Genomic DNA, 16,470 nt, shown 5'->3' on the forward strand with positions numbered 1-16,470 from the left:
ATATAGCACCAACCTCCAATGCAGCTCTAAGTAAAGCATTAATTTACTTTCCACAGTTGTCAGTACAGAGTGCTACAGTTGGGTGGTCACACAAGAATGTGGATATTGAATAAAAAAGATTGCCCTCAAAGAGTTAAACTATATACTTAACATATAATCGATTTATAGGCAAAGTCACCTAAAAGGCAGAATTCCTGCCAAGTCAAGTCTGCAAGATTTGAAGTACTTTATTGAATATATTAACATAGCTAGTGAAAGAATGTATTAACAAAAAAGGGAAGTGGGTGTGGCTTGGCTGTGGAAGTAGAGTAACTGGGCAAACCCAGGCAAACCCACCCAAATCCAGGGATGAGTGTGTTTGTCCTGCTGGGAAAACCAACAGAGAAAATGTATGCACAGAAATTATTATAATTCGACTTGTAGATAGAGTACCATGGGAATTAAGAGGAAAAGGAGATGACTTCTAATTGATCAATGACATATGAGCCTTGATGCAGGGAGAAAAAAAAAAGTTGTCAGGTTTATGGAATAAGTTGTTGCTATTCTATAAATGTTTCATTTCTGTCTAGGTTTTGTTTTCCCAACCAGGTTACCAAACTCTTGTCAAGACTCACAGTAAGATTGTGATGAAAAAGAAACTCTCAACATCACTTGCTCTAGGGCAGGATTACAACTAAACTCCAACAAATTCACCAGCTTATAAGCAGAATATGCTCTTTCCCAGGACCTCATAGGAATTTCTGTCAACTTGGTCCTTCACATGGAATAGTATCAAATCTCTTACTTCTGATTTTCACAGCAGGCTTACAAGTAGGAATAACTGATGTCATTGTTACTATTGAAGGGTAAGATCTGGAGACAATGGAAAGAAGTAGCAAGTGATTTGGCCAAGGTTATACTACCTATGAGAATCAAAGAACCAGGACCAAAGTAGAGAAGGGGCACATCCATGGTTTGTGCTCAGAGAGAAAAGGAAGATGTTGTAGGTGAAGGAAAATCTCTTCCTCTACCCATCTTAGTGTTACCAGTAGGGGTCCTGCAAATTAGACTGGCCAAAGACAGATTAACAAGAGAAAAACAAGCAGGTTAGTAACATGTGCATTGCACATAGCCACACGGGAGAACTCAGTGATAAGTAACACAAATGGATGGTTAGAACTTGAGTTTAAAGACCAACAAAGGAAAAGGGGTTTGGGGGCTTTTGGGCAGGGGAGGCAAGTTATATAAAAGTGACCAGGATTGCCATCGACAGAGGAATGGATAAAGAAGATGTGGCACATATATACAATGGAATATTACTCAGCCATAAAAAGAAATGAAACTGAGTTCTTTGTAGTGAGGTGGATGGACCTAGAGTCTGTCATACAGAGTGAAGTCAGAAAGAGAAAAACAAATACCGTATGCTAACACATATATATGGAATCTAAAAAGAAAATGGTTCTGATGAACCTAGGGGCTGGACAGGAATAAAGACGCAGACGTAGAGAATGGACTTAAGGACACAGGACGGGGTAAGGGTAAGCTGGGACGAAGTGAGAGAGTAGCATTGACATATATACACTACCAAATGTAAAATAAATAGCTAGTGGGAAGCAGCCGCATAGCACAGGGAGATCAGCTCGGTGCTTTGTGACCACCTAGAGGGGTGGGATAGGGAGGGTGGAGGGAGATGCAAGAGGGAGGGGATATGGGGATATATGTACACATATAGCTGATTCACTTTGTTATACAGCAGCAACTAACACAACAATGTAAAGCAATTATACTCCAATAAAGATGTTAAAAAAAAAAAAGTGACCAGGGAAAAGTATGGTAACAGGGTTGTTTGGTAAGGTTTGTTATGCAAATTTGAGTTGGTGCTTTCTTCATTGCTAAGAGTGTTAAGAGTCCTCTTCTTCTGGTAGGAGAGGGGGAGACATTTCTACAAAGGAAAATTTCCTTTATAAATGTAATTTCCTTTACAAAAAGAAAACTTGTGTCTTGTTTGTAGGGCTTTTCCTGCATCTTTTGGTTCTCAGTGGCCTTTAGCTCAAAATAATCCATATGCCAAAGAGGCATATTTTGGGGTGGTATATTCTGATACCCCTCAGTATCTACAAGGGGCTAGAAATTCTATTGTTTTTTGCAGTAGTGGGAACCAGAATCCATCTCAAGTTGCCAGAATCTAGTTTTGCAAATAGTGTTGGATGGTCTTTACTCCTTCCCTCCATGAGATGAGCAGCAAAGAGCATATGCCTACATGGCTTCTTCAGGTCATACCCAGCGTGTTAGGCAAGGCATGGTGCTAGAAAACAACAAAGAATTGACACAAACAAGAAGCCTTCAAGAAATTTTAGGGATAATTATTACTCATATTTTTTTTCATTATTATGGTAAAATACATAAAATATTTACCATTGTAACCATTTTTAAGTGTATAGTTAAGTGGTATGAAGTGTATTGATAACGTTGTGCAACTATCACCACCATCTCCGTACTCTTATCATCTTGTAAATGAAACTGTGTATCCATTAAACAATAACGCCTCATTCACCTCTTCCCCCCAGCCCCTGGTAACCACCATGCTACTTTCTGTCTCTGTGATTTTGACTACTCTAAGTACCTCATATAAATGGAATCATAGGTATTGTCTTTTTGTGACTGGCTTATTTTACTTAGAATAATGTCTTGAAGGTTCATCCATGTTGTAGCATATATCAGAATTTTCTTTTTAAGTCTGAATAATACTTTATTGTATGTGTATACCACATTTTGCTTATCCCTTTATCAGTTTGTGAACACTTGGGCTGCTGCCATGTTTTAGCTATTGTGAGTACTGCTGCTCTGAACATGGGAATACAAATATCTCTTCAAAATTCTGCTTTCAATTCTTTTGGGTATATACCTAGAAGTGGAATTGCTAGATCATATGGTAATTCTATTTTTAATTATTTGAGGAACCATCATACTGTTTCCATAGTGGCTACAGGATTTTACCTTCCCACCAATAGTGCAGAAGGATTCTAGTATCTCCACATATTAATAGCTATCATAATATGAGATGGCCTCTCATTGTACTTTTTATTTGCATTTCCCTAATGATTGGTGATACTGAGCATCTTTTCATATGCTTGTTGGACATTTGTATATCTTCCTTGGAGAAATGTCTATTCAAATCCTTTGCTCATATTTTAATTGCATTTCTTATTTTTCTATTATTGAGTTTTAGGAGTCCTCTGTATGTTCTAGATATTAGTCCCTTATCAGATATATGATTTCCAAACATTTTCTCTCATCCTCTGGGTTGCCTTTTTTACTCTGTTGATATTGTCTTTTCATGCGCACAGTTTTTTAATTTTCATGAAGTTCAGTTTGTCTATTTTTGTTTTGTTTTGTTTTCTGTGCCTTTGGTGTCATAGCCAAGAAATCATTGCCAAATCCAGTGTTATGAAGGTTTTGCCCTATGTTTTCTTCCAAGAGTTTTTTAGTTTTAGGTCTTACATTTAGATCTTTGATCCATTTTTGGTTAACTTTTGTATATGATGTTAGGTAGGTGTTCAACTTCATTCTTTTGTATTTGAATATCCAGTTTTACGAGCATGGTTTTTTGGAAAGACTGTCCTTCCCCACTGAATGGTCTCGGCACCCTGGTCAAAAATCAGTTGGCCATATATGAGAATTTATTTCTGGGCTCTCTGTTATGTTCTGCTGATCATAGGTCTGTCTTTATGCCAGTACCACACTGTTTTGATTACTGTTTCTTTATAGTAAGTTTTGAAATTAGGAAATGTAGGTCCTCCAGCTTTGCTCTCCTTTTTCAAAATTCTTTTGGTTATTTAGGATCCTTTGAGATTCTATTTGAATTTTAGCATAGATTTTTCTATTTCTGCAAAAAACATTGCTGGGATTTTGATAGGGATGCATTGAATCTGTAGATTGCTTTTGGTAGTATTGACATCTTAATGGTATAAGTCTTCCAATCCATGAACATGGAATATGTTTCCATTTATTTTTGTCTTCTTTAATTTCTTTCAATATTTTATAGTTTTCATTATACAAATCTTTCATCTTCTTGGTTAAGTTAATTCCTAAGTATTTTATTCTTTTTAATGCTGTTGTAAATGGAATTGTTTTCATAGTTTTCAGATTGCTCAGTGTTAGTGTATAGAAATGCAACTTATTTTTGCGTGTTAACATTGTACCCTGCTACTTTGCTGAATTCATTTATTAGTTCTAACAGGGTTTTTTTTGTGGAATCTTTAGAGTTTCTGTATATAAGATTATATCATCTGAGAACAGAAATAGTTTTACTTCTTCCTTTCCAATTTGGATGCCTTTTGTTTCTTTTTCTTACCTAAGTGCTCTGGCTAGAATTTTAAGTACAGTTATTCATAGCTTTAAAGAAATTTTGTAACTTCATAAATTCTCCATTGCTTGTTGTTGATGAAAAATTAATCAGTAGATCTGAGAAAGAAATGGAAATGTTTATTCGAGCCAAATTTGAGGATTATAACCCTGGAAGAGCATCTCAGAAAGCTCTGAGAACTGTTCTACCCGTTAGAAGTCAAGGCACAGTTATATAAGTTTTTTGAGACAGAGGGCTGTGCATTATATGACGTATTATTGACAGTTTATGCAATCCAAGTGTAAGCGTCATCTTGGCCCCTTACAGGATCAAGAAGGAATATTATCTTTTAAGGAGTTGTCTTGTTGATGCTAGGAGAATGTTGCTCTTTTCGGTTGAGCAGGTATTTCTGCCGATGGGGGAGGTTTGGTTGATGCATAATATAGATACACAATGCACAGTAATGGGGAGAGGAGGCCAAAGAGCAGAGAAAATTTTTACGTTTAAATTTTTCTGGTCATAAAATATGAATTTTATTTTACATTGTTATTGCTTACACTGTTGTTTTGTTTTTCAGTCTTTGAAGTTAATCAAGCAGTCTTAAGAGTTGGAGGCAGTGCTGGATGAAAAAAAGGCACATGTATTTCAGGTATTGATTATAGCCATCCATCAAAAAACCCTCACACGTTCTCAGGAAAGCTCAAGTAAGCATAGATTTTTCTGCGTTGATATTTTGACCACACCCATTAGGTCACTTCATAATTCAGTATAAAGGAGCATCATTTTTTTTTAATTTTTATTTTATATTGGAGTATAGTTGATTAGCAATGTTGTGTTAGTTTCAGGTGTGCAGCAAAGTGATTCAGTTATACATATACATGTATCTATACTTTCTCAAATTCTTTTCCCATTTAGGTTATTGCAAAATATTGAGCAGAGTTCCCTGTGCTACACATTAGGTCTTTATTGGTTATCTATTTTAAATATAGTAGTGTGTATATGTCAATCCCGAACTCCCGATTTATTCCTCCCCCCCGACCTTTCCCCTTTGATAACCATAACCTTGTTCACTGAGTGCGCAGTCTATGATTTGGCACTATCTAATCCTTAGAAGAATCATGTACAGTTTTTATTTACAGAAGAGAAAACTAAAGTTCAAAAAGATTTGTGATAAATGTGTGACTTATAAGTTACAGGGCTAAGATAAAAGCCCAGTTCTGATCCCAGGATCCTTTTCACAATACTACAGTGCTTTCATACTAGCAAGTGTTTGTTTGAGAACAACAGAAAAAAAGGAAATGACTAAGTCAAAATGATTTGTAAAGTGATTTTAAAATGCTATTTGCACATCTTTCAAATTTGAGTTTGAGTTATAAGAATTTTTGGCCCATGGAAAGAAATTGTTCAGCAATCACTGCAATAGTATCTAATACTATTAGATACTGCTAATAGTTATGTCTAGCTATTATTGCTGTAGAAAACCCAGTAGCTTTGCCATTTAAAAGGGAAGATATTCTTTTGAGTGAATTCCAAAACAAGATAGAGGTATCAAACTCACACTACTACATAGATACAAAAACTAAAGAATAAAAAAAATTAAAATAAGACATGTTTTGGTGATGGCATTGTGGATGATTTCACTTTCTTTTAACAACAACAACAAAAAGTCCTTTGTTGCTATCATCTTTGCTTATTTTGCAATAAATAAACATCTGGAAGAAAAATATTATAAGGGAGTTTGCTTATGAATTGCTCTTCTAACGTTACTTAAAAAATTATTTTCCTGAGCCTTGGGACTGCTTGAATTCTGGATAAACTTACTCAGTTTCTTAGAATTAATTTTTTGGACTCCTTTTCCAGCACAAATCCTTTGGTCTATGCTAAGACAGTAAATTCCGTCTCCCAGGCAACTTTGTGTAAATCAAAGCTGAAGATCAGACCAAAGTTAATGCATTACATTAAAGTAAAATAGGATTGCTTTGCATTTCAATTGGTGTTACTCGATTTTGTGTGATTAAATGTCCCTATTACCATCGTTGGTTAATTCTAGGTAATTTGAATCTCTTGTACATTTAAGGTCTGAAGCATTTTATAAAAGAAAAATGAAATTTTAAAAATTAAACAGTAGTTAAACAAAAGAATTAATCAAGTGATAAATTTCTATCTTCATTATTAATAAAGGACATTGAAATCCAAACATCAATGAGGTAACATTGCTCACCTATAAAATAAGCAGATTTAGAAACTAATATCCAGCACCAGTAAGGGTGCAGAGAACTGTTTCCTGTATTGGCTGCATATTCAGGTCCTCATTATCTCCTACCTGGACAATCTCAGAAACTCCCTTCTAACTAGTCAGCCTGACCCCAGTCTTATAGTTCTTAAATCTAGTCTTCACACTGCAGCCTGAAAAGTCTATCTAAAATATAATTCGAACCATAATACTGCTTGTGTTTCTCAGCCTCATAGTTTCCAAGGAAGAATAGTCCGTTAATGATGTATCTGTAAAGAAATAGCTATATGTATGGTTACAGTTCAATTCTGCCACGGTTAGTACTAAATCCAAGAGTTGTTCCTCTGACAGCCACAGGAAGCCAAATTGAATTACAGTGTCGTTTAGGAAGCATGAGATTAGAATAGGGACATCAATTATATTGGTTAAGGGAATCGTTAAAGAAGCTTGGAGCTGTCACCTCAGCCATTTTCATCAGTCTGAACATTCTCTGCCTTGACAGTGCTTGGATGGACGTTAGCAACTTTGTATTTGGGGGTTTCATATTCTCTACCCCAAACAGAATTTACCTTTTTGATTATGTAAGGGAGGCAAAACTTTTCCTCTGTCCTCTTAGGGTCTCTGACTGAACCTGAGAATTAAATTGATATAGACAGATTAACAGGAGAAAAGCATACAAATTTTATTTCCACATGTACATGAATGTCTTCGCAGGAAAATGAAGACCCAAAAAGTGATTAGACCTGTGTGCTTATATACTAGATTGAACAAACTGTAGTAATTATGGAAAAGTACCTAAAATACATGGGGAGACCAAAGGAAGATAAGGGTTATTTTAACAAGGTTTGTTTGTGCAGTTTCTTCACAACCTTGACTCCCTGTCTCTGGTGATAAGAATGTGCTTTTCCTCCAGGTGCAGGAGGACATCTTTTGCGAGGGAGTTTTCTCTCCTGTTTTCAGGAAGAAAAGGGGAGGTCAGCGTGCCTTTCCTGCATCTGTTGTTTTTCTAGTGTCTGTAGCTCAAAACAGTTAATATGCCAAATTAGTATTTTTTGGGGTGGTGTGTTTTGAACCCCTACATTTACATCATTTTTCTAAATGAGATATACCACTACTTAGGGTTTTACTTATTTAACTTTAATCACATTCCAGACTTGCCTCTCAAGATTGCACCTAGGTTGTTTTGATTAGAGTTTGAGGCATTCCCAAAATCTTTAATCCTGTAGTTCTACACAGTCTCCAAGATTACTCCTACAAAGTCACTAATTTAAGCAAATATTTGAGACCCACTCTATGCAAAGCACTATTTGATGTTCTGGAGATAACCTATGACCTAGACAGACCTGTTCCTATTTTTTATAAAAGCCATAAGAGTAGCTTTCCCAGAGGGCAATCTTATTTTTCGTATTATTATGTTCTTGGGTGGCCTTTCACTGTTGATACTCTTTTCAAAAATAAATCATTGGGAAGTTTGTTAAAAACTTTAAGCCATCATTTTGTATCATAAGTAACCACCTTCCAGTTGTCTATCACATGTTGGCTTTTCTTAAGATGTAGCACTGAGGATAATCCTGTTTTCCATTCTCCTTAAATTTAACAGTAGATAATTTTAGATAACATGTAGAATAACAGGCTTTGCATTTAATTAACGTTAAAGGGTTTGAATTAGGGGTGTAGAGTTTGAAAATTATCATTAAATTGTTTGGTACATTCAGATACTTCTCTCATTCTTCATTCACCTGACAGTGTTGAACTTTTATTTGAACCCTGTGTTTCGAGCAGCAGTGGTTGAGAAATCCGTGTACCCTTTCATGTTCTGGGAAATAGCTAACTACAAAGCACAACTCTGGCCTCACATGTTCCGAGATGTCTCTGTCATTCCCCATAACCCCCAGATGGCAGATGACACCCTTGTTTATCTTCCCCTATAAAACCCCAGGCCTCTCCCTTTTCTTTGAGACATTCCTCATTAAATAGTCTCTTTACTGCAGTCAGGCAAATAAAATAATTTCCTTAATTATCTAGTGCATTTTGTCTTTCACACACCAAATCAGGCTGCTCAATGCTGCCTTAACACAAAGTTGGTTGGGTTTTTATGAGAATTAAATGAGTTAATATTTGTATAGCACTTTGAATGGTATCAGACATCTAGTATGTCTTCAACAGTATATTGTCTGTAATACCTGTATTATCTACAATAATAACCATTATTATTTCATTGTTGTTAACTCCTAATAAACATTACAGAAAAAATATTATTCAAATTGTTAAAGAAAATATTATTCATGACCCTTGTTGAAGGTGGTAAGTAAGGCAGATGTTATTCAAGGGGGACCATCGCAATGGATGTAGGGACAAACTGCAGTGAGATCTTGCAGTGGGAGAGAGAGACTGGACTCAACTCCCAGTACAGCAGAGGCAAGTGGGAAGTTTTAGCCACGGAGCAGAGCTGGGAGTGGGGGGTGGTCATTACTAAAAGGAAATATCAGGGGTAAGGGGGGGAGTCTGGCAAAACTGACCTAACAGGATTCTTGCTGAAGGCCCGCCAGGGTGATCAGACACCACCTGGGAGATGGTGGCAGATAAGGAACCAAATTACATATTGAGGGTTAAAGTGGCTTATCAGGATTCTTGATAAAATTGGAAAATGCTGAAAGGAACACCTAGTCAGGCCTAGTTGAGAAAGAGTTCTACGGAAACTGAGTAGAGTTCGGTCAAGGAGAGAATCTTTGTCATCAGGCAAGGAAGTTTGGAAAAATATACTTATCTATATATTTTATTTTCAGTGCTGCAATCTGACCTAAGTTGGCCGGAAGAGGAGGAGCAGGATAAGGTCAAAGGGGAGGTGTGGGAATGGCAAGGTTGAGAGAAGGAGAAATATATGGTCCATTCCTCAGAATTGATATTCTCCTAGATTCCCAATGCTACTTCTAGACAATAGAGTGAACACCTTCCCTTCCAATCTCATCACGTGAAATGTAAATCCTCAGTCAAACTCCCCTTCCCCAGTTCACAGCATCACAGCTCTCCTCTAGCAGAGACCTCTTCCTTCCCCTTGGATACCTTCAGGCTACAACAGTACCTTCTTCCAGTATCCTCTATACCCTAAGGTAATTTAACAGCTCCAGTTCCCTTAGTCTTTTCTTTCCCCCCTTGATTCTGTAGACCTCCATCTCCATTCCATCAGCCAGGCAGAGCCTTTACTTTGATCTCATCATAATGAGCAGCCCTCTGATTCTTTAAATCAGAAATCCCTCCTTTTCAACAGAATTTCTTTTTCACACTCCACATTTTCCCTTTTACCTTACAGAGGCTAACTTGCTTTTTACCTTCATTATGAATTTCAGTTAGCTAAGTCATTCGCTTTTTCTCAGGTTAAAAGTTACTTTCTCACCTCCCAAGATTCTCTTCAGAATCTAGTGCATCGAAGATGTGTCCAGCTTCAGAGAAAAGAAACCCTAACTAAAAGTGGCTTAAATCAGAATTCTCTGAGAGCTGCAAATGGTTAAAAGTAAGCTGAGATAGTGATCCTTTAGTCTTTAGAGTGGGCATTTAAGGTATGAGAGATTGTCTCCAGTCCTAAGCAGCTTTGTCTATCTACCTACACGTGGAATATGAATATTATCATTTCCCTGTGTGCTAAGATACGGAAAAGGATGCGACGCACTAGCTTGAAGGAGTAGAAGTTTACTGTCTCACTGACACAAGTCCTGGGATAGGCAGTTCCAGGCTAATGTTATGGCTCAACAATGCCACAGGACCCCCAGACTCTTTCTACCTTTTCAGTCTGTCATCCTTGTCATGCTCTCATTTGTCCTCTTAACTTGTTGCATCGTGGTACCAAATGGCATCAGTGCCTCCAGTCCTCCAAAACCAAAAACCAAGCAGAAAGAAGAGAGGGAAAATAGTGGTGCTAAGTCACATCTGCTTATACCTCATGGGCCAGAACCATGTCACATAGCACTTCAGTTTCCAAGAAAGGCTGGGAAATTGGGTTTTTAGGTTACAGCTGCTGTAATAGAGTCAGTTAAGAAAAAGTCAGGGAAGTGGGTGGCATGCGTATTACGTAAGCCAATCTATCATATCTGAAACACCAGGATTCCAAGATGATAATATTTAATACAACCATTTCTAGCAGAAGTTCAATACCCTAGACTTTCCTAACCTGCAGTGGACCTGCGTTATCTCACCAAACCCTGAATCTTCCTCAGTGTCTGCTTCTCGTCTCTTACTAAACAGCAGGATGGTGATGGAGGAAAATGAGGCCAGCCCAGTTACTAGTTCTCATTCTCCAGTTGAAATCTCATCCTTGTTGCAGCTCAGCTTTTCTAACATAGTCCTCCTTGTGGTAATTATGGGTCTTTCTTTAAAATACCCATCCCTTTTCTTCATAGGGACAAAAATAATACCCAAACTGTCTTGTGTCATATCTCATGTCACATAGAAGGTCAAAATCCCCTTTATGTTGTTAATACGAATAACAGAAGCAGAAAGGGGAGTGGGACCAGGTCAGGGACCCAGTCAAGCAGCAGAAGCATCAAGACTGAAGAGAGAGCTATTGTGAAAACTTAGGATGAAAGAGACTGATGAGGATTGCAGCTGTTACCACATTGGCAACAATGTCTTCCGAAGAGGCAGGGCAAGAAATTAGGAGGGCTTGCACTACACCCAGACAGAGCTATGAGGACTGCATTGTGTTCTAACCTGCTTTTTTTTTTTTGCACCTCTCGGCGTGTGGGAACTGGCGTGTGGTGTTTTAGTTCCCCGACCAGGGATCGAACTCGTGCTCCCTGCAATAGAAGGTCAGAGTCTTAAACACTGGACTGCCAGGGAAGTCCATAACCTGGTCTCTTTTGAAGGCTTCTAGTCCTGCCCCGAAGAATGTGCCACAGGTGTCCTTAAGGTCACAGTGCTCTGAACCCATCACATGACAGATTACTCCAACTAATTACTTCCACAGTAGTTTCTCCTAAGTTTCTTTTTCTTTCCTTGGCATTTCACTTTGTTTTAGTCCTACGTTTCTAACTACTCACAGAACAACCCCACTCAGATGCTTATGATCTTCACTGGAATTTTAGAGTGACATCTGGAACAAAATGGAAATTACTGGTAAGGAGATTGACTCAGTAATCAAAAATTTCCAAGCAAAGAAGAGTCCAGGATCAGATGGCTGCACTGGTGAATTCTCAGATCTCCTTTTCTTCATGTAATGAGGTTGTCTATGGCAGGGGGTACGGGTAAGAGGAATGGTCTTGTCTGCCCTACCATCCAAAGGATTAATTTCCAATTTGTAGGGCATAAGCTGCGAAAAGCTTCTTGCACAGACTACTAGGAGGAAGAAAGTTGCAGGGTACCTTGAGCTAAAACTAGGACTGAATCTTGACACCTTGGTTCAGAAGAGTAAGGGAGCTGAAAAAAATTTCCATTTCAAAGCTGCCAATAGCTTTGTTTGTTTGTTTCACAAAAACATGGAACCACATTTGGGATGAACAGCCCCTTTGTTCTGATTAAACCTCTTGAATTTTTTGTTATGTAAATATACAGCAAAGACTACAATTTTTAAAAGAAGGGTTTGTTTAATTATATAAAAGATTGTTCACTGGGTAGACAAGAGTTGAATTTCAACAGATTTGGTTCCCTTGAGTGAATGTCTCCCTTGAGATTAAGACTCCTTTATACGTGAAAAAAGTTGCTTCTCTTGGGACATGTCAGTTGAGGACATTGCTGGTAGAAGATAAGGACCTGGAGGTCAGAGATTGAAGGAACTGTTTATATAAGACATATTCTAGGCCGTGGGCATGAACAGTGCTGCTTTCAGCTCCAGATGGTGAAGTGTGATACAGAGCTGAGGACACAGCCTACTCTGCCCAGAAATTTTCCTTGACTAACAAACACCCTGAGGAGCGTCAGCTTTCAGAGCCTCAGACCTGGAAACACCACTCAGTGTCTCCTAGTCTCTCTCTGTCTGCCTCTCTCTCATATCTCACTACATCTGTAACTCTCCTGTCTCTCTGTGGTTTCATTATCTCCACAGGACGAGCAATAAGACCACTGGCATCTATTTTCACAAACTTCTAACTCTAGTATTCAAAAGTAAGGCCTTCCTTGCTATCTCCATCTAGAACAATCCTGGTGAAATACTGTGGCTTGGATCAGATGACTTACCTCACCAGAGGAAGAAGTATTCTGACTGACCTGGTCTGAGCCACATGCCCAGGAAAATGAGCTTTGCCACTAGAAGGTATGATGGGAGTTGGCCTGTAATCTGACTAGTGTACTTGGCAGCTGAAAACAATAGCTAGCACTTGCATTATCTGGAAAGATGAGTAAGATTTATTTCCCAACTCTGAGCATCTATCCACTGCTTCAGAGCCCCATCTGTGCTGCCTTATACTCTCAGGCAAGCCCTTAAGGAAAGAGAGAACAGACATGTTGTTCAGATGCTTTAAGAAGGGCATCCAGATATTTGTGAAAGAAGGAATGAATGAAAAACCTGAATCCATTATTTCCTGGGCCTTGCCCATCATTCACTTTATTCAACCTGCTCCTTTTCTTCATGTAATGAGGTTGTCTGTGGCAGGGGGTACAGGTAAGAGGAATGGTCTTGTCTGCCCTGAGCCTTGACTGGATAATAGGGGGAGAGGTTTGAGGAATACAATTCATCTTCAACAACATAAACTTGAACAACATTTAATCCCCATAAGTCTGTGAAGTAGGAATTCAAGATCTAGGATTTTTAAATGTTTAAATCAATCAGCATGAGTGTGATCAAGTTAAACTGCCTATAGAATCAGAATAGACTTTTAATATTTACCATTTTTGTTGAAAAAAATCAAGAAATTTAATTTCTTAAAAGAGGGAAAAACAGTGTGACTCTACTGTAACAGTAATATAATTGCAACCATTAAAAGAATTGTTCACCACAGATTCCTAATTATCATTCAGAACAATAACAAGTATGCATTATTGTTAAGTAAATATCACATTTACTTTGCAAATTCTTTTTCTTTCCATTTTTAGTGAGGTGTAACTGCCATATAACATTGTATTAATTTAAGGTGCACAACATAATGATTTGATACATGTATATATAGTGAAATGATCACCACAGTAGTTTAGTTAACATCCATCACCTCACATAGTTACAATTTTTTTTTCTTGTGATAAGAACTTTTAAGATCCACTCTCTTAGCAACTTTCAAATAAGCAACACAGTAGTGTTAACTGCAGTCACCATGCTGCACATTACTTCCCCAGAATTTATTTATCTTAAAACTGGAAGTCTGTATGTTTTGGCTACCTTCACCCACTTCCCCCAACCATCATGGGTGTCCTCATCTGGTTTTGGTATCGGGGTAATGTTGGCCTTGGAAAATGAGTTTGGAATTGTTCTCTCCTCTTTTATTTCTTGGAAGAGTTTGACAAGGATTGGTACTAATTCTTTAAATGTTTGGTAGAATTCACCAGTGCAGCCATCTGGTCCTGGACTCTTCTTTGCTTGGAAATTTTTGATTACTGAGTCAATCTCCTTACCAGTAATTGGTCCATTCTGACTTTCTGTTTCTTCATTATTCAGTCTTTTTTTTTTTTCTTTTTTAAACATCTTTATTGGAGTATAATTGCTTTACAATGGTGTGTTAGTTTCTGCTTTATAACAAAGTGAATCAGCTATACGTATACATATATCCCTATATCCCCTCCCTATTGAGTCTCCCTCCCACCCTCCCTATCCCACACCTCTAGGTGGTCACAAAGCACCAAGCTGATCTCCCTGTGCTATGTGGCTGGTTCCCACTATCTGTTTTACATTTCGTAGCATATATAAGTCCATGCCACTCTCTCACTTCATCCCAGCTTACCATTCCCCCTCCCCATGTCCTCAAGTCCCTTCTCTACATCTGCATCTTTACTCCTGTCCTGCCCCTAGGTTCTTCAGAACGTTTTTTTTTGTTTGTTTTTTGTTTTTTTTTAGATTCCATATATATGTGTTAGCATATGGTATTTGTTTTTCTCTTTCTGACTTACTTCACTCTGTATGACAGACTCTAGGTCCATCCACCTCACTACAAATAACTCAATTTCGTTTCTTTTTATGGCTGAGTAATATTCCATTGTATATATGTGCCACATCTTCTTTATCCATTCATCTGTCGATGCACACTTAGGTTGCTTCCATGTCCTGGCTATTGTAAATAGAGCTGCAATGAACATTGTGGTACATGACTCTTTTTGAATTATGGTTTTCTCAGGATATATGCCCAGTAGTGGGATTGCTGGGTCGTATGGTAGTTCTGTTTTTAGTTTTTTAAGGAAGCTCCATACTGTTCTCCATAGTGGCTGTATCAATTTACATTCCCACCAACAGTGCAAGAGGGTTCCCTTTCCTCCACACCCTCTCCAGCATTTATTGTTTGTAGATTTTTTGATGATGGCCATTCCGACTGGTGTGAGGTGATACCTCATTGTAGTTTTGATTTGCATTTCTCTAATGATTAACGATGTTGAGCATTCTTTCATGTGTTTGTTGGCTATCTGTATATCTTCTTTGGAGAAATGTCTGTTTAGGTCTTCTGCCCATTTTTGGATTGGGTTGTTTGTTTTCTTGATATTGAGCTGCATGAGCTGCTGGTAAATTTTGGAAATTAATCCTTTGTCAGTGGCTTCATTTGCAAATATTTTCTCCCATTCTGAGGCTTGTCTTTTCATCTTGTTTATGGTTTCCTTTCCTGTGCAAAAGATTTTAAGTTTCGTTAGGTCCCATTTGTTTATTTTTGTTTTTATTTCCATTTCTCTAGGAGGTGGGTCAAAAAAGGATGTCACTGTGATTTGTGTCATAGAGTGTTCTGCCTATGTTTTCCTCTAAGAGCTTTATAGTGTCTGGCCTTACATTTAGGTCTTTAATCCATTTTGAGTTTATTTTTGTGTATGGTGTTAGGGAGTGCTCTAATTTCATTCTTTTACATGTAGCTATCCAGTTTTCCCAGCACCACTCATTGAAGAGAATGTCTTTTCTCCATTGTATATTCTTGCCTCCTTTATCAAAAATAAGTTGACCATATGTGCTTGGGTTTACCTCTGGGCTTTCTGTCCTGTTCCATTGATCTATATTTCTGTTTCTGTGCCAGTACCATACTGTCTTGATTACTGTGGATCTGTAGTATAGTCTGATGTCAGGGAGCCTGATTCCTCCAACTCTGTTTTTCTTTCTCAATATTGCTTACGCTATTCAGGGTCTTTTGTGTTTCCATACAAATTGTGAAATTTTTGTTCTAGTTCTGTGAAAAATGCCATTGGTAGTTTGGTAGGGATTGCATTGAATCTGTAGATTGCTTGGGGTAGTATAGTCATTTTCACAATATTGATTCTTCCAATCCAAGAACATGGTATATCTCTCCATCTGTTTGTATCATCTTTAATTTCTTTCATCAGTGTCTTATAGTTTTCTGCATACAGGTCTTTTGTCTCCTTAGGTAGGTTTATTCCAAGGTATTTTATTCTTTTCGTTGCAGTGGTAAATCGGAGTGTTTCCTTGATTTGTCTTTCAGATTTTTCATCATTAGTGTATAGGAATGCAAGAGATTTCTGTGCATTGATTTTGTATCCTGCTACTTTACCAAATTCATTGATTAGCTCTAGTAGTTTTCTGGTAGCATCTTTAGGATTCTCTATGTATAGTATCATGTCATCTGCAAACAGTGACAGCTTTATTTCTTCTTTTCAGATTTGGATTCCTTTTATTTCTTTTTCTTCTCTGATTGCTGTCGCTAAAACTTCCAAACCAATGTTGAATAACGGTGAGAGTGGGCAACCTTGTCTTGTTCCTGATCTTAGTGGAATTGGTTTCACTTTTTCACCATTGAGAATGATGTTGGCTGTGGGTTTGTCATATATGACCTTTATTATGTTTAGGTAA

General features: G+C 37.7%; 1 protein-coding gene and 1 long non-coding RNA gene across 3 annotated transcripts in view; both read left to right on the forward strand.

Moving 5' to 3' along the window:
- The window catches only part of LOC309628631, a 142,450-nt gene that overhangs the window by 72,565 nt on the left and 53,415 nt on the right, over nt 1-16,470 (forward strand). The gene's annotated exons all lie outside the window — the stretch shown is intronic.
- Nucleotides 1-16,470, forward strand: part of LOC309628595 (uncharacterized protein) — a gene marked incomplete at its 5' end in the record, with an annotated part of 70,322 nt that overhangs the window by 28,500 nt on the left and 25,352 nt on the right. Inside the window, one exon of one of the 2 annotated variants that reach the window (XM_082391825.1) lies at nt 4,902-4,973. In XM_082391825.1, coding sequence (XP_082247951.1) covers nt 4,902-4,951 — 50 coding nt within the window. In that variant the 3' untranslated portion in view covers nt 4,952-4,973. Of the gene's footprint in view, nt 1-4,901; nt 8,580-16,470 lie in introns of those variants that run through there. The other variant, XM_082391824.1, reaches the window with a different exon arrangement.

The sequence above is a fragment of the Balaenoptera borealis genome (genome assembly GCF_965194805.1).
Source record: "Balaenoptera borealis genome assembly, chromosome: 4".
In the NCBI taxonomy this organism is placed as follows: domain Eukaryota; kingdom Metazoa; phylum Chordata; class Mammalia; order Artiodactyla; family Balaenopteridae; genus Balaenoptera; species Balaenoptera borealis.